The sequence below is a fragment of the Lissotriton helveticus genome, chromosome 4_1, assembly GCF_964261635.1.
Source record: "Lissotriton helveticus chromosome 4_1, aLisHel1.1, whole genome shotgun sequence".
In the NCBI taxonomy this organism is placed as follows: domain Eukaryota; kingdom Metazoa; phylum Chordata; class Amphibia; order Caudata; family Salamandridae; genus Lissotriton; species Lissotriton helveticus.
The window spans coordinates 720,366,947-720,384,958 of record NC_136063.1 but is presented as its reverse complement, the minus strand read 5'-3'; the positions used below and the strand labels follow the sequence as shown (position 1 = coordinate 720,384,958).

General features: G+C 49.8%; 1 protein-coding gene across 4 annotated transcripts in view; it reads right to left on the bottom strand.

The window, feature by feature from the left end:
* Positions 1-4,103: 4,103 nt before the first annotated feature.
* The window catches only part of TRAPPC8 (trafficking protein particle complex subunit 8), a 1,467,367-nt gene continuing 1,453,458 nt past the window's right edge, over positions 4,104-18,012 (bottom strand). For 3 of the 4 annotated variants that reach the window (XM_078687367.1, XM_078687364.1, XM_078687365.1), the window contains exon 30: positions 4,492-4,871. In XM_078687367.1, the coding sequence (XP_078543493.1) occupies positions 4,637-4,871 (235 nt within the window). In that variant the 3' untranslated portion in view covers positions 4,492-4,636. Of the gene's footprint in view, positions 4,872-18,012 lie in introns of all 4 variants that reach the window. The other variant, XM_078687366.1, reaches the window with a different exon arrangement.

Genomic DNA, 18,012 nt, shown 5'->3' with positions numbered 1-18,012 from the left:
AGTACCACATGGCGGTGTTGTCTGTGAACACCTGCACTACTCTCCCCATGACAGAGGGGACGAATGCCTTAAGTGCAAGTCGGATCGCCCGAAGCTCCAGCAGGTTGATGTGGAGCCTGGACTCCGCCGCAGACCAGAGGCCTCTGATCTCCGCCTCTCCCATGTGGCCGCCCCATACCAGAAGGGGCACGTCAGTCACAACTGTGTGCTCCGGTTGGGGAAAGAAGAGGGTTCTGCCATTGACCCAATCGCGATTCGTGAGCCACCTCTGCAATTGCTGTGCAGTGCCCTCCGAGATCTGGACGTGATCAAACAAGTTGCCCTGATGCTGTGCCCACTGGAACTTCAGGTCCCACTGCAGAGCCTGCATATGCTATCTGGCATGATCCACAAGCAGGATGCAGGAGGCCATCAAGCCCAGCAGCCGAAGGGCTATCCTGACTGAAACCCGGGACAGAGGCTGCAAGATCGGAATTATAGTCTGAATGTCCTGGACTCGCTGTTCGAGAGGATAAACCCGAAACCACGCCGAGTCCAGAACCGCTCCAATGAAAAGGAGCTTCTGTGAGGGAATCCGGTGCGACTTCGGCACATTGATGGAGAACCCCAGCGAATGCAGGAGGTCGGCCGCAGTCTGGAGGTGGGAGACAACTGCCTGGGGCGAGCCCGCCTTCAACAGCCAGTCGTCAAGATAGGGGAAGACTGAAAACACTGATCAGTGCAGAAGAGCTGTGACCACCGCCATCAGTTTCGTGAACACCCGAGGGGCGCAGGTGAGGCCAAAGGGGAGCACGGTGACCTTAAAATGCTCGTGGCCTACCGTGAATAGCAGGTAGTGTCTGTGGGCAGGCAGGACGGGGATATGGAAATAGGCGTCCTGCAAGTCCATCGCCACCATCCAGTCTTGCGGGTCTAGGGCAGACAAGACCTGAGCAAGCCTGAGCATCTTGAACTTCTCCTTACGGAGGAAGCGATTGACGTTCCGAAGGTCTAAGATAGGACGTAGGCCCTTGTCCTTCTTTGGAACCAGAAAGTAGTGGGACTAACAACCACAACCTATATCTGGCGTCGGGAAAGCTCTCGATGGCCCCCATGGCCAAGAGGGCCGCTACGTCCTGCTGGAGAAGTCCAAGTGATCCCTCGACATACGGCGGTACTGAGGTGGCATGGATGGAGGGGTTGTCTTTAAGGGGAGGGAGTAGCCACTTCGCACAACTTGCAGCACCCACTTGTCCGAAGTGATGTCGCACCAGTGGTGGAGATGATGGCGTATATGTCCATCCACTGGCGTTTGATGGGCCTGAAAGGTCGGACTAGGCAGGCTTGGAAGTGGATGCTGCGGGGGTGGTGGTGGACTGACCGGCCTGCTGGCCCCCTGAACCGCCTCGACGGTTCCCCCTTCCGCGCTGAGGTTGTTGCTGCTGTGGCCTGTGGCTCTGCAAAGGCTGTGGGGCGCCCCTTTCATGGCCACAAAATCAGCGAAAAGCAAAAGGTGGTGGAGGCCGAGCGGCCAACAGGCCCAAGGACTTGGCCCTAGCACGGGAGTCCTTGAAGCGCTCCAACGCACTGTCTGCCTTGTTTTCAAAAAGGCGAATGCCATCAAAGGGCATGTCCATCAAGGTGTTCTGGACATCCCCTGAGAAGCCAGTTGTCCTCAACTAGGTGTGGCGCTGAAGCGCCACCTTTGTGGAAATCGACCTGCCCAGTGAGTCAGCAGTATCCAGCCCACAACGTATGGTGAACATCGCTACATCCCTCTTGGCCGCAATCGCCTGGGAGAGAACTGCCTGGGCCTCCTCAGGCAGTTGGGCAGCACCTGCGCAACCGTGTCCCACAGAGAGTGGGTATGACAGCCCAAGAGGAATGCAGTGTTTACAGACCGCAGCCCTAAGCTGGCAGATGAAAACAGCTTTTTGCCAAGCTGATCCAGCTTCTTGGATGCCCTATTCGGAGGTGTGGTAGGGAACACGCTTTGAGAAGCTGAGGCTTGGACAACCAAGCTCTCAGGGGTGGGATGTTAGGGTAAGGAAGAGGGGGGTCGCCCAGGGCCGGGATATGGCGTCGGGCCACGTTCTTATCCACAGGAGCCCCTGTGTTGGGCCTGGAACAGGTGCCCAAAAGAACGTCAATCAGTGCTTCATTAAAAGGCAGCGAGGGCTCCGAAGATGTAGCTGCCGGCTGGAGCACTTCTGTTAGGAGGTTAGTCCTGATGGCCACCATAGGGAGCTCGAGGTGGAGAGCCTCAGCTGCCCTATGCAACACCACTGCCTAACTGGCTCCCTTCTCCGTAGCCACGGTAGGAAGAGACTACTGGCCTCCCCCAAATCCTCTGCCCAGTCCGCATCATAAGCACAATCCTGTGCTAGAGGGTCCTCAGACCCCTCCCAATCCTCCCCTTCCTCTGAAGTCTGTGGAACAGGCTCAAAATAGGAAGGACTGACATAGGGCACAAAAGGCCCCACCGGCGTGGTCGATCCGGCACCGTGTCCGGGTCAGGGCTGAATCTGCGGGCAACGTCGGAAGCGGTGCCGGGGAGATCGGTGCCGGTGGAGGTGTGACTAGGTCAACCGGCGTCGACCGGGGTCCCATCCCGGATGCCTGGGGGGCCGGAGCCGGCACTAGGGCCGGAGCCGCTGGAGATGGTAAAGCAGGACCTCCCGTCGGGCCCCGTAGGCACACTGGCGGGGCCAGGCGGCCCAAAGAGTCGAGCCATGGCAGCAAGAAACTCTTGCACCAGAAGCAGGCGTCACCCCCGCCCCCGGAAAGGGGGGTAGACTGGATGCGACGTCACAGGCTCCGCCGGTGCCGTGGGGGTGGCACCGGCGCCATGGCCCGGCAGTGGGGTGCACGACTTGGGGCTGTGGTCACGCCCCAGGCAGTAGAGACACACGCGGTGGGGGTCTGTCACCGACATCACGTGATGACAGTCCCCACAGTTCTTGAAACCAGGCATCCCTATGACACCAGGAGTCGGTCAACTAGAAAAGATGAGGTAAAAGGCCTCGAAAAGGTCAGACAGAAGTGACTGGGGTACTTGCTCTTCCCGGATCTGCGCTTGCTGGTGCGGAAAAAGAAAGAACTGACTTCAGCGCGCATGGGCGCGTCTAAGTAGCTCCGACAACGTCATCCCGGCGCCAACGACGCACGCGGAGGCGCACGACAACGCCTACCGATGCGCCAGGGTACTGCTGACGGAAAAACTTTCCGGATTTAGTCTGGCGCCTGGGGGTAATTCTAAGGTGAGTAATCTAACACTACGTGTTTCTTTCAGATATCTATTTCATTGCTGTAGTGGTGGAAAATAAAAATAAAGTGGTTACAAAAGAAGAGCAACTACTATTTTTTATTATGGTTCACCTTGATTTCATTCAATCATGCTCTCAACCCAAGCAAAGCAAGTGTTCAAGTGTATTAGCTCACATCCATTTAAACTTTGCTGGTCACAAACTGGTTAATTCATAACAATTCAAATCCTTCCTGGAAATCCCCCTTTTTATTTTTTTATGATAAAGTTTCACATGATCCTGATTTTGGTAGTCAACGTATAAATTGTGGCGTCAATTTTGGGTGGTTTTGAGTTTTATTTTGAAAACAAGATCCCACAACCTTAAGAAATAGTGTTTAAGAAATAATACAACAAAATCATGGTAGTCAAAACAATTTACATTTATATACTCATGAACATGTTAAAATGTGTAATGGTTATGTACATTATTGTTGGTTGATAACATAATTTAGCAATTTAGCATATAATAATTTCTGCAAGAAAAGTCATTAAACAGTTAAGGTTTATATTTTATTCTATTTACAATACATTTGTTATAAATATAATACATCATTTATTGAAAAGTTTACCTTTCATTAACATGAGTAGACATATTAACAGTTGAACTCAATAGTTAGCGGTATGTAATAAAGTGGATGACTTAATTTTAATGACAATCTCATGTATGTGAAATAGTGCATTCTGTATTGAGATGAATAATAAAAAATAGCCACCAAACAGAATTCAAAGCATTTCAAAACATCAGGGAAACTAATAAGTGTGTGTATGTATTTGCGTATATATATATATATATATATATATATATATATATATATATATATATATATATATGCTTCGATTTTTAGGAAAACAAGCTCACAACGTAGATTTAAGAGAATTGTGTAAAGAACATAATTTGCATTTATACCCATATGAAATTTGACAGTACATTTGGAAATATCAACTGTGTGTGGTGTGATTCAGAAAAATATATTTTCAGTATCACTTTCCAATATATTCTCACTTATCACATCTCATTGGAAGGTTTGACCACAGTTGTATGTACTGTTTAATTTAACTGGGGTTTGTCTGGTACATTTTTACGTCAGGAATAGACTAATTGAAATACCATGAAAGAGGAAATAAACCTTTTTCTTAATTGTACACACATTTTCAGTTGCATGACTTGTATTTTTTTTATCAGACTAGTGACCTACAGATTGCACATATTAAATGCTAGGTCATACCAGTTCCTTTCCTCGTTGTCATAAAAAAAGCACAGTACTATTAGAAAATTCCATAAGACGAATGTGCTTCTTTTGCGTAGAGTTGTAGAAGAGGACTTCAGTTGCACAATCTTGCATGATGTGATCAAGCACTATTTATAACGATAAGTGCTGGCATGGAGTTCTGTGGGCTTGCTTCAAATAGCGTGAGCTGATCTGCCAACCTGGCGAATACTCTAGGAGTCCCAAGATTATAGATGCCGGTGTGTACAAAACACGCTTTTAATTGTACACTGTAGACCTGTTGGCTTTTAAGAAGAATTTTATATTGGGTTTGTCCAAGCCACGTGAAGGAACCATGGATTTCTAGTGCTTCTGGGCTAAAAAAGAAAAAAAAGAAAAATAATACCACATTAAACAGTACATTGTACAATTGTTCACGCTGATGAATGGCTGAGCAGGTAATAATGATTGTGCTATTTAGAACACAAGGAGTTCTTATAGTTGAACTGTACCCTTAAAAATTAGTCTTAAGTAAAATCAATGCAGTTGACATTAGACTAGCCTGAGGAAAAAAGAGTTATACAGAAGTAATAATGCTGGTCATGTATTCTTTCAGGCTGATGCATGGTCACAATCCTCCATCAGAACTAAATTAAGGGTAAGGTAACTTTTATTTATATTTGGTGCCTTAGCAGAACCTCAGGTAAAATGGCAAGTGGCAACAACAAAACCATAACTTGCAGCTTCAGCATTTTGTCAAAATATCCCACCACAAAAGTGACCAAGAGTGGAGAAAGAAATATTGAAAAGGATCTGGAAAGATAAGAGTATCCAAGAGAAACCTTGTAAGCATCAGGTAATTTAACAGTTTAATGCTTTCCTGGTGCAACCTTTTTGCATCTTATAAAACTTCCAGACTCTAGTTGCTTAACAGTGCATTAAAAGAAAACCTACTGCTAGTTAAGAGGATATTACAATATAGAAGAAACACCGAGCCCAGAAAGCAGTATCCCAACGGATCCCCTGGATCCATTCAACTCGCATCACTGTTTATGAAAAACAGAGTTTCAGAAGAATAATCCATCAGATGTACAGGAAAAATACAAGAGGGAAATGAAGTTAACATTATTTTAATTGCATCTTCTTTATAACCAATGCATACTCAATGCTCAGTTAACAATGACAAGCAGTCCTGATACTCCATTCTTCAGCAACGTCAAGCACCTTCCTGTGAGCTGATCCCATGTAACAGCTTGAACAGCTGTGCAGGGGATGAAGCACAGAGGAGGCAGTCATAATGTGCACGTTCTCACCATAGACCAAATTCCTTCCTCCGAAACTCCACCAAAACCCACTCAGGACATCCCTACCAGGCAATTAAAAAAAAGAAATGACTGTATTGCCACCCTCCCTCGGCGACGCTCTCCACTGCCCACATACTCCACTGTAGTTCTACCACCTTTCCCAAGACACCGTCCACACTGTAAACAAATACAAAAACATAAAATATCAGGTAAGTCAAGACCAGATTCAAGTCCCACTGGGGCATCGCGAAAGGAACAGGGGGAAACATATGAGTGATGCCTTTCAAGAATCTGTTAACAATCGGGGACTTGAACAAAGAAGGCTGATCAGGGAGCCTCAAGAAGGCGGAAAGGGCAGAAAAGTAGCCCTTGATAGTGCCCAGAGCAGAGCCCTGCTGGGCAAGAGAAAGAAGGAAGAGAAGAACCTCTTAAAAGAGGGGCAGAAAGGGGATCCACAGCCTTTGCTGTGCACCATGCCACAAATTTGTTCCACCTGCAGGCGTATACCGATTTTGTGGAGGGACGCCTGGCTGCCAGAATTACATTACAGACCTCAGGAGGCAAGTCAAATGGCCTCAACTGTCGCCGCCCAATCTCCAAGCATGGAGGTGGAGACTGGAGAGGTTCGGGTGGAGGACTGCCCACTGCTGCTGCGACAGAAGGTCCTCCTGAAGGGGCAGACGAATCGGAGGATCGACTCACAGGCTGAGTAGCTTGGGATTCCAGTATCGTCGTGCCCAGTCCGGAGCCACAAGGATGACTTGGGCCCGGTCGCACTTGATCTTCTTCAGCACTCTGGGCAGAAGTGGTATAGGTGGAAAGGCGTACAATAGACCGCAGCTCCACTCGCGACGAAAAGCGTCTCCGAGCGAGTGCCGCCTTGGAAAGTCGAACGCACAGAACTGATGACATTGCGCGTTCTCTTCGGTGGCGAATATATCTAACCAAGGCTTTCCCCACTGCTGAAAGAGGCCTTGTGCCACGTCCGAGTTCAGACGCCATTCGTGATCCATCATGCACCGACGGCTGAGTTCGTCCGCCCTGGCGTTCAGTTGAACCACCAGGGTCACGCCCTGATGTTTCAGCCACTGCCAGAGGCGCAGAGCATCCTGGCAGAGGGTCCACGACCCCACCCCGCCTTGTTTTTTTTTTTAAGTTTCCAAAAACCTGTTTTGCTCATATCTGCAGATGTACACAGCTCGTGCCCTACAACCCGGAGGCCGGCAGCAATGGGGTCAGTCGTCAGAGGACCGTACCCAGTAATTCACACAGCCTTGTAGCCGACAACCCTGGGGTCCGGCGGCATATCACATTTAATACTTGTGCCCCCTAGTGTGGTCGTCCACTTCGTGGAATTTTTATTGTTCCCTCACAAGGGCAATATCTCACACTTGATACCAGCCCCTGTCATCACACAGTCGGTCACATATCTGCAGAGTATCCTTCAGTGTATCTGCAAGAAAATTGGAAAAAATAGCCCCAAAAATAGCCCCAATCCAACCCCCCCCCCGCAAAAACCTTCCATGCACACCTAGCCAAGTCAACCCTAAACTGAACCATGGTAAGTGTATGACGTGTATCTTAAACCCTCCTGACACCAGGAGCCTAGATGTGTGCCTAATGCCAGTCCGTTTCCTCCCTCTCCAATAAGACCTCTCTCACCGTGTGTAGGGGACCCCCCGGTATGACTTAGTGTGTTACTGCTTGATCTACTCTCCGCACTTCCATTACCCCACCCCCACATTCTAAGCACCGCCTCCTCCCGCATCCATTTGCATGATTACTCACTAAACTGCGCTGCTACCTTACCCCTGCAGGCTGTGTAGCTTCTGAAAGCTCATTCTCTAGCTCCGAGCCCTCATCTGCGGTGAGCCGTGAGCCGCGAGTCTCCAACCCTCAAGTGCATGGAATATAAGCTCCAGAAGTTCTTCGGTCGGCTCGTAGGGGGCAACAATTCGCTGTAATGTTCTGATTGAGTGCAGCAATACAGCATATCGTGCGCCCATCTCTTGGCCGTAGGCAATGGTCCTCTCATCCAACAGAGGGCAACCACCCATCTTGCTATTAACAATCCCAGGTCCACAAGTCGCTTCCCCGCCACTGGCAGTTCTCTGGAATAGCCGAGCAGGGCCAGTGCCGGGTCCGGGGCCAGCTCCAATCCCAGAATCTTGTTTAGTTCGGAGAATATACTGTCCCAGAACTTCTGGACCCTCGGGCACCACCATGCCAGGTGCATGAAGTCCGCTTAGAGCGCGTGACATCTCTCACACTCTGCCGTCTGTCTCAGGCCATATCTGTGAAGCCTCTCTGGCATGTAGTATACCCTTTGAATGAACTTGAAATGCATCAGCCTGTGTCTTCCGTTTAGTGAGTTTTTTTGTATTCGCACAGCAGTATCTCCACATACCGTCATCTATTGTGACCTGAAGGCCTTGTTGCCAGGCCATTCTCGCTTTTACCAGCTGCTCCTCCCTGTGCGACAGTGAGATCTTGTATAAGTTCGTGATCAACTTGCGTGGGGTATCTATTCGGATAACATACGTGAGCTCCGGCACCTCAGGTGGCTCAGCTAGGTCCGGGCCGAGAAGGCCCAGCAACGCGCTGCGCACTCTGTGATATTGGAAACGGTGCAACAAAGTGGCTCTCACATTTTTCGTCATAGCTTGATCCCCTGTCTTCACTTTCGCCGGAGAACAGATCACCTGCCTTGTGGATTCCCAGTTCATGCAACGCTTGTACTACTCCTTTCTCAAGTGCAGGCGCTAACCAAAGAGTCCATTCTACAGGCATGCATGGGGTATACAGGAGTGTGCAGTGCCGGGCCTGCATGAGGAACTGCCAGGCGTGATTCGTGGCGGTTATGGAGTCTAATATGCCCGTTCTACGATCCACCGGTCGGAAGATCGTGGCTGGCAATGGGTCAGGGGCCGCAAAGACGCGTTCAATACGAACATGGGGGATGAGCGCATCTCCATGTATCCACGTGTGTAGGTGTGCTGCCTGCGCGACTCTGTAGTACAACTCCAGATCCGGGGCGCCCAGGCCACCCCTGTTGTACGGAAGCATTAGGAGGGCCCATTTCGCTCTAGGCTGTTGGCCACCCCACGCCAGTTTTATCATGAGTTGTGTCAGGGACCTAAAGAAGACCCTCGATAGAACAATAGGTATAGCGCTGAACAGAAAAAGAAACACCACCATTTTCATGATGGCTATACGCCCCATTAGGGTTAGCGTCAGTCTGTACCACTTTTCCACATCGTCTTTCAGCTTGCTGTATGCCACTCCGTAGTTCTCACGTATAAGTGTTTCCGAATCCGTGTGCAGGTTAACACCTAAGTATCTAACCAGCTCTTGGGTCCAACGAAGCGGGAATTCCATATCGAATTCCCTAGTCGCAGGGGTCAGAGGGAATGCAATTGACTTTGACCAATTCACTCGTAAGCCAGAGAGCTCTTCGGATCTCGGACGTAGAGGAGCGTGTCGTCAGCGTACGTTGAGACTACAATCTTATACGATGGGAAACGGATTCCTTCATTATAGTGGTACTCGCGAAGCGCGCAGGCGAGAGGCTCCGCCACCAGCGCATAAAGGAGCGGAGATAATGGGCAGCCCTGTCGAGTTCCCCTGCCTATCGGGAAAGCATCCGTAACTAGGTCACCAATGCGGAGTCTAGCCGTCGGGTGATAATATAGAGCACCGATCATTTGAAGGAACGGTTCTCCCAAACCAAAACGCCGTAATACTGGAGTCATGAACGGCCATTCAACAGAATCGAACGCCTTCTCCATGTCCAGGAAAACTGCAATGGCTTTTGCATCTTACCTAACGTGTTGCATGGTGCCCAGTATCGTGCGAATATTGTAGGTGAGATTCCGGCTAGGGATAAAGCCCGACTGCTCCGGTGCAACCCATTTGGGAGCAAGAAGCGCCAGCCGCGTCGCAAGTATCTTCGCATAGACTTTGGCGTCTACATTAAGTAGGGACAGGGGCCTATATGAGCTGCACTCGTCGTGGGGTTTGCCATGGTTTGGGTATCGCGACTAACAGGGCCTCTCGCATGGAGTGCGGCATACTGCCGTTCACGCAGATGTCCTCATAGAGGGTGGATAGATGCGCCGGGTGCACTATCAGCGCGCATACTCGCCAGCGCCTCAAGTATCTCATCACTGCTTATTGGCTGCATGAGGAACTCACAATGCACGTTGGAGAGTACGGGCAAGGCTATATGCTCCAAGTAGTCCGCAGTATCAACCGCGAGATCGCAGCCTTTGGAGGTGTACAGATCAGAATAGTATCTGCGAAACTCGCGTGCAATCTCCGAATCATCTGTGGTCACGCCTCCGTCAGCGGTGCGCAATTCAGTGATTCGCGTTTTACCTCTAGTACCTTTCAGAATTTTGGCCAGCAGCGAGCTTGGGCGCTCCCCTTCTCTATACGTCCTGGCCGTAGCGTACTTCCCCATGTGCTGCACTTCCCTGTCCGCCTCTTCATTATACTCAGCAATTAGTGCTTTGATTTCCTCAACTACTGCCGGTTCGGCGCCGCTCTGCTGCCGTCTCTCCAGAGATGTTAACCGCCGTTCCAGCAGCGATAGTCGTTGTCTGATAGATTTGAGCACACTCAAGTGTTTTGACATCGCCACTCCTCTTATGAACACCTTGAAGGCCTCCCATATGGTTTGAAAATCGTCGACAGAGCCTATGTTCTTTTCAAAGAATACATCTATCTCCTCTGCAAGTTCGCCCCGAAATGTCGCGTCTAACAGTAAATATGGTGGGAAGCGCCATGTGAACGGTGGGATCACTTTCCGAGGAGTGGCCAGCACCAAGAGGAGTGGCGAATGGTCCGAAAGAGTGCGAGCCAGTACCTCGCACGCCCTGACTCGCTCCATCACAGCAGCGGATGCCAGCCAGTAGTCAATTCTAGTGTGAATATCGTGGTAAGCAGAGTAGTGTGTATAACCTCCCTGTGATGCATGTCTGTCCCTCCAAACATCTATGAGGTCTAGGGTAAATAGCTCTGTAGCTAGCGTTTGAGCAGCAGCAGAAGGGCCTCGCGGTCGTCCCGCCGACCTGTCAAGTTCCAGGTTGAACACTAAGTTGAAGTCCCCCCCAAATCATCTGAGCGGGAGTGTGTGTGCGGGCAGCGTGCACCAATTTCCTATAAAAATCGGGGGAGTCATAGTTAGGGCCATAGACATTCACAACTAAAAAATCAGACCCCATCCCTTTGCATCGTGCTATTACAAACCGACCTTCTGGGTCTGCCTGGAGCATAGTCAAGGACAATTTCGATCTAGGGTTGGCCCATATCAACACACCCCTGGAATGAGTAGTGAAGCCAGCTGCAACTGCATTACCCGCCAGTCCCCTACTAAGCAGCATTTTACTGGTCAATGGCAGGTGCGTCTCCTGTAGGAGAGCTAAGTCGATCCTCTGTCTCTGCAAGTATGCCATTACTTTCCTCAGTTTGCGGTAGTCATTAAGCCCCCTCACATTCCATGTGAGGGCTCTAAGATCTGCTGTTTTATCATGCAATATCACATCAGTTGGGTTCGTCATCTGTAACTATTGCGTAAATCTGACATATTGTGGCATTGTGTGTGACCAGGTCTGGCAGCGTGTGCATACAAAACAAACAGCTTCCCCCCCGCTGAACTGTGAACCTCAATACATTGCCTCCCCCATCCCACAGCAGACCTCCCCCAACCTGGTCGTGCCGGTCCCACGCCCACCCCGCCCTCCCCATTTTCCCTACCCTCAGATTCGTCAAAGAGTTCCCCGCTGTGCATTGCGCGCAGGGGCCAAGGTCGCCGAGCAGCCTATTTACTCCTTCGTTAGTCTCTGCACTCGCTAGGCCTTGCCCCGCCGCCACCACGCCTAGCAGTATATAACATTAGAACACTACACAAACATTATTCGTTACTAAGTGACTTCCATATCTCAGACCCCTCCCCCCCCGTCCGTTAGCCACCTCGTGGGTTTTCATGAGGCGCTGCGTGGGCTGGAAACAGGGCCAAAGGCCAGGTCCACATGTTTTACGGGCTCCCGCCCCACCCACTAGTGTCTTCAGAGTCTCGGGACATTCTGCAGTCTATAGCGTCTTGCGCTGACCCGTTGCTTGTATTTGCCTACGTCTCCACTACTCGGGAGGAATATGCACATTCACTATTTTCCCCCCTTGCCATTGGCGAGTCCTACCGTACATTCTGCCGGATCAGATCACTCCTGGTCGCTAAGCCGACTGCTTCCGGCCCCTTCCTCCTGCGATCCAGCAGGGCGGCTTTTCTGCTCCTTAATCCAGCCTTTCAACGCCTGTTGAAGCGCCCGTGGATCTGTGAAGACGTGCGAGTGGCCCTGCCGGTTGACGCAAAGTTTTGCCGGATATAAGATCGCATAATCCAAGCCAAGATCTCCGAGTTGCTTCTTGTGAGGAATGAAGAGCTTACGCGCCTCCTGGACCTTTGCTGTGAAGTCCGGGTAGAGTGAAATCTCAGAGCCCTCATATTGCAGTGACGATTTAGCTCTAGCTAACCTCAGGGCAGTGTCTCTGTCCCGGTAATTAAGGAGTTTAGCAATTATGGGGCGAGGTGGAGCCCCCGGGCGCGGGCGTTGGCCCAGGGAGCGATGCGCCTGTTCTACAACGAACATAGTAGAGAATACCCCGTCGCCGAGGAGTGTGGTGAGGAGTCTTTCCACAAATGTTTCCATAGCGCCCATCTGCGAGGATTCCGGTAGGCCCGTGATGCGTAGGTTGCAGCGTCTCGAGCGGTCCTCCAAGTCTTTTGTCTTATCCTGCAACGCCTGCATAGTCTTCTCCAGCTTCTTGTGTCCTGTGTTAAGTTCCATCTGAGCTTCCTCCACCTCCCCTATCCTCCTCTCCGACATGTCAATCCGCTCAGCATGTTTATCTAGGCGTTCCGCCATACGATCCATGCGAAAAGTCAATGCATCGATCTTTGTTCCCAATGCTGACATACTAGTCTGCAGGCCCTTTTCCATCGCCAAGAGCAAGGTCTTTATATCGGACCCCATAGCCTGCTCCTCCTCAGCTTGCGTGTGTGCACTGTCCACAGTAGGGGTCCCCTGCGGTTGCGAGCGCCTCTGTGAGAAGGGCAGTTTACTCTGCGTTTTATCCCCCTTCACCATCTTGCAGAGGTGTCCTTCGCACCGTAGGGAGACCACGCAGCCCTTAGTCAAGATCAGCCGCCTGCCGCCCACGAGGCGCAATGCTCATCGACTTCCCTGCATTTGGTGTGGGCGCGGTCCCCGTTTCACTCAATGAGGTGCCCGTCAGTGCGACTTGCCGTCGCCGTGAGGAGATTGCGCCACCAGTATTCCACCATCAAGCTCGCCACGTTCCGCAGGCCGCGGTCCTCCGGGTCCCCCAGGCCCAAAGCCGGTGTCAGCAAGCTCCTCTTGTTCGAGGCGCAGTGTGGGAGCCCGTGTTCCGTCAGTAGTCTGTGGCCCCCTGCCCACTAACCCGCTGCACGTTGTCTGCCTGAGTAGCTTGCAATGAGGGGGGGGGGGTCTCTGCCAAGCCCGGGAGCACTTCAAATGTTTATTGTGAGGGGCGGGGGGGGGCTTTCGCCGAGTTACTAGGGCCCTCCTCTTCTGCGGGCAAACTTCTGTGGGCCCGGGGGCATCCATGGGGCTTCTATTTGTAATGAGGGAGTTGGTGATATGCCTCCGTGTTCAGCCGGGCACCTGTAGGCCTTCCCTCATCTCCCGGACAGCCAAGCACTGAACCTTTGCGCCGTCAATCAAAAATAATAAGACCAAATAGAGGTCCCACTATGGTATAATGAAGAGAGCAGAGGAAAACATATGAGAAAGCCCTTTTAAGAAATGCATCACAAAGGGCAATTTAAAAAAATGAGGCAAACTAAAAAAGGCCAGAGGGCTGATAACCTTCAAAAGTCAAAGAATCTCGCCTGTATAGGGTCAACCAGTCTTGTTTTGTACTAGGTGACAAAGTTGGACCAACCGCCTGAATAAATGGACATAGTAGAAGGATTTCAGTTGGTGCTGCTCAAACTCCATGCACGAGGGTCTGTATTGCGGAGGTTCAGATGGAACACCCTACCCTGCTGCTGGGACATTAGATCCTCAGAAAAAGAAGATGAAGTGGAGGATAGATGTTCAGAGTCAGCAGATCAGAGTACTACATTCTCTGAGCCCACTCTATGGCCCACTGAATGCAGAACGTCTCTCCAAAAGACCCCAAGATGGAAACTTAACAGCTCAGACAACAGGACACTGAGGTGGTAAATAGGTCTACCATGGATGCACTCCATGGGGCGAAGATACCGCATGCCACCTCTTGGTGCAGATGCCACACATGCAGCAAGACGTCTACAAAATTAATCTGCCCTGATTTTGAGGGATCCTCCAAGATGACTTGAAGTACCAACTATTGCACTAATATTAGAGTCATCTGCCAGAGGGCACAAGACCCCACTCTGCTGTGCTTGTTGCAGTTTCACATGGAGGCCGAGTTGTCCATCAGCAGTTGAACTTACTTGCCATTGATAGAGGGCTGAAAAACCTTTAGGACCAGCCAGACTGCATGAAGCTCCAGAAGAAACATGTAGTGAGGCTGCTCCGTTGAAGAAGACCATTAAGAAGCTCAGAGGCAATGCATCCGTTGCAATTGTGAGCTCTGGCGGGGCCAAGGAGAACAAACTCCTGTACGTCAGACTGGAGTCCATCATTCAGCACGGAAAGTCTTAAAGCACATTGTCAAATACATGGATTCTGCATGAAAGATATTACCAGTGCTGGGCACAATGTAGCTGCATATTCCATTGAATGATTGACGTGTTAATAGGTGTGAAGCACCAGCAGAAAGCATGGTAGCAAAACATCTTACACAGCTTCCGGATTCAGGTCATGTGATAGCGCGACTGCTGTCGCCAGACCTCTTGGACCTCTCGGAACTTGGAGCTGTGGGCCAAGAGCACCATGGCTCGCTAGTGGCCCACGGGTGTCAGCAACCCACTCACAACTCCTGATCCTCTCTGCGGGAGCTGCGGGCTGTGCCCGAGGGGCTGGGAACCTGCCAGGAACCAGCGGGTCAAGTAAGAGTTTGGTGAGGGAGCCCTTCAGGTGGCCCTCTGGGGTGTCCCCTGTCCAGCCTGCTCACCCTATTCTCCGATAAGACACCAACCCACTGCCAGGATCCCAAAACCGCTCCCAGGATGGCGACACCCTCCTCAACCACAACCACCAAACCAAAAATGGAGATAAGGTAAGGTGGTGTGGTGGCTAGTGCAGGCTGTGAGAGTTGAGCACGACCACGGAGGACTTTGTTTTCTCTGAAGTGAGTGCCATTAGGGCCCTCTCAGAGGGGATTGAGGCTCAGAGGCAGGAAGAGGCGGTCAGCCCAGGTGTTGGTGCAGCTTGCACTCCTCAGAGCCCTCCAATGTCCTCTGACTCATAAAAGCACTAAAAAGACCTCCCCCGAAATCACAGATTGATCAATCGGGCTGGATTGACTTCCTGTCTCAATCGCTCCAATTGTGCCTTATCAACGAGGAAGGGGGATTATTGCGGGCTGTACTGATCACTGTTCCTTTCATCGTCATTTCCGCAATGGCAATCATTGCTCCCATTGTTAACCAACTCACTCGAGGCAGTAACCTGTACCTGCATCACTCACCTTCAGCTCCATTTTGGCATTGCATCCACCCGTAACCAAAACTAAAACTTCAACAGTACTGCACAAGAGTGAGCATAAAGCACAAACCAAGAAGCAACAAGTTTAAGGCGGATAAGAGGTCCATCATAAAATCTGGGAGGCTGCGGTCTGCCAGCCGGGAACAGGAAGGAGACTAAACAAAATACCCTAGGACAAACATACCAAGACTGAGACAGTCAATACTAAAGTAACACAAAAGCAGATCCAGAGGATTCATGAACAGCCCTTCTACACCTTCAGTGTTTGACTTTTAAATTTTTTTTAAAGATGAGGGTAGTGTTACTACGAAACTCCCAGCATGCGAGATCGCAATAAGTAAGGAAGCATCCTGTGCTGCCAGCGTCGCCCAAAAGATCCCACGGGGACGAAGGGAACGTTCGTAAACAACAACAACCAAGGTTACATCCAAAGTCCTGACGGATTTTTTTACATCACAAGATCCTGACTACAGCCAAGACTCAGACTATGACCATGATCAGGATCACAAACATGATCATGACCAAGACCACGTTGAAGACCATGTGAAGATCACTTATGTCCCAGATGGGGCCAGCACAGGTAGTTACATTTAAACAAGAGACAGCCCAGTCTTTCCCAGCAGCCCCCAGGCAAGAGTATGCCCCCAATCAAAACTTTAAATATCTTTATTCGGCACTTAAAAATATACCATAAAAGTACATACATAAAAAGTGCATTTAAAAACATTTAAAAACCACGTTAAAAAGAATTAAAAGAAGAGGAAGGGCATTGAATTCATGTAAAAAAAAATTCTGCTGTCAGTCTCTAATTACAGGGCATTACTATCATTTACTTCTCTTGTGTTACTTAACCTCATAGCCACCTTAATAAAACTTATTATACAAAACAATGTGTGAGCATCTGAGGCTTCCTGTAAAAACAGTAGAGCTGCTTTTGCCTGTCTAAATTTAGCTTTTTAAGAATCCCCACTAAAAACTTACGTCTGGGGGCTGAGTAAAATGAGCATAACAGTACAAAGTGAAGGGTATCCTGCGGAGACCTACTGTTGCAGCCGCAGGTACCCTTCAACTCCAGTGATAGAGTAAATCCAGAAGGGACAGAGAGTAGGTGGTGTAGCATATTAAGTCTAAAACGGGTCATATAAAATATGTCCTGTGCATTGTACATCACAGCTAGATATGGTTCCATTCCATATTCCTTTTTCAATAAGCTGTAGGACAGAACTGTAGGTTTACGCTTTTCCGTGACAGCCCTGCTCGTAGATGTCCATTCACCGAACAGTTTTTTGACCAACGTCTTGTTCTGGGCATTTAGGGTTTCGGGTGCGGTAAAAAAGTTTTTGCAACCAATTGCCTCCAGGGAATCTTTTACATACTTTATCCAGGAGATATGGCCCCCTCTGTCACGATTCAGACAGTCTTTAATGATTTGCCTGCTGAGGCCAGCCTCTGGATTAGTCCAGATTTTGATCCAAGCCAGGAGCGGCCTGATCTTTATTCGGTCTTCAATGTAGGGCTCTCCCAGTTCTTCATGTGAAATATAAGATGGAGTACTCTGTGGCACTTTCAGTATCCTTTTAAAAAACTTATTTTCCTTCACCTGAATCTGGTGCAAATGCTTATTTGTGAAACCCCACACTTCTGACCCATAGGTTACTTTAGCGCAGCATACTGACCTGTACAAGTTAAGTACTTGCTCCGGCGACCATCTGCCCAGCCTTCTCCCGTAACCCATTATGGCCCCTGATGACGCCACCAATTTTGCCGCGTGTTTTTCAAACAGGGATTTAAAATCTAATTGCTCATCAAATAAAACGCCTAAGTAGGAAAAAGACTGGACCTGGCCTATTTTGTGGGAGCCTATCCTATATACACATTTCCTTTTTGGTCTTGCCCCAACTGACATAACATAGGATTTTCCAGATTAGCTGACAGGTCAAGTGTGGCCATGAAGTTGACAAATCCATCGATCAGCTTCTGGAGCCCCAGCGGTGTTCGAGCTAACAACACCGCGTCGTCCGCGTAAAGCAGGACAGGCACTGGGCGATGGCCTATTTGAGGGGAATCCACGCACAGTTTGGATAGTTCCTTGTCCAGGTTATTGATATATAAGGAAAATAAGAATGGCACGAAGATGCAGCCCTGTCGCACTCGGCTTGTACATAGGAATGGTTCTGTCTTACTTCCGTCATGGTTATAACGGACGGTTGCTGATGTATTCCAATGTAGGGCCTTCAGGGTGTCAACTAGCTCTTGTTCCACCCTCAGGCTTATCATCAATGCCCATAATTTTTCTCTGTTTACGCGGTCGAAGGCCGCGGAAAGGTCCATAAACCCCAGGTAGATAGCCCCCTTACTGGCAATAGTGTACTTGGCCGTCAAGAGGTATAAGTTCAGACACTGATCGGTGGTTGATCTTCCCTCCCTGAACCCGTATTGTATATCTGTAAGTATTTGGATATCCTCTGCCCAATCTTGTAGACGATTTAAAATGGCACGGCCCAACACCTTCGCCGTCACGTCAATTAAAGATATGG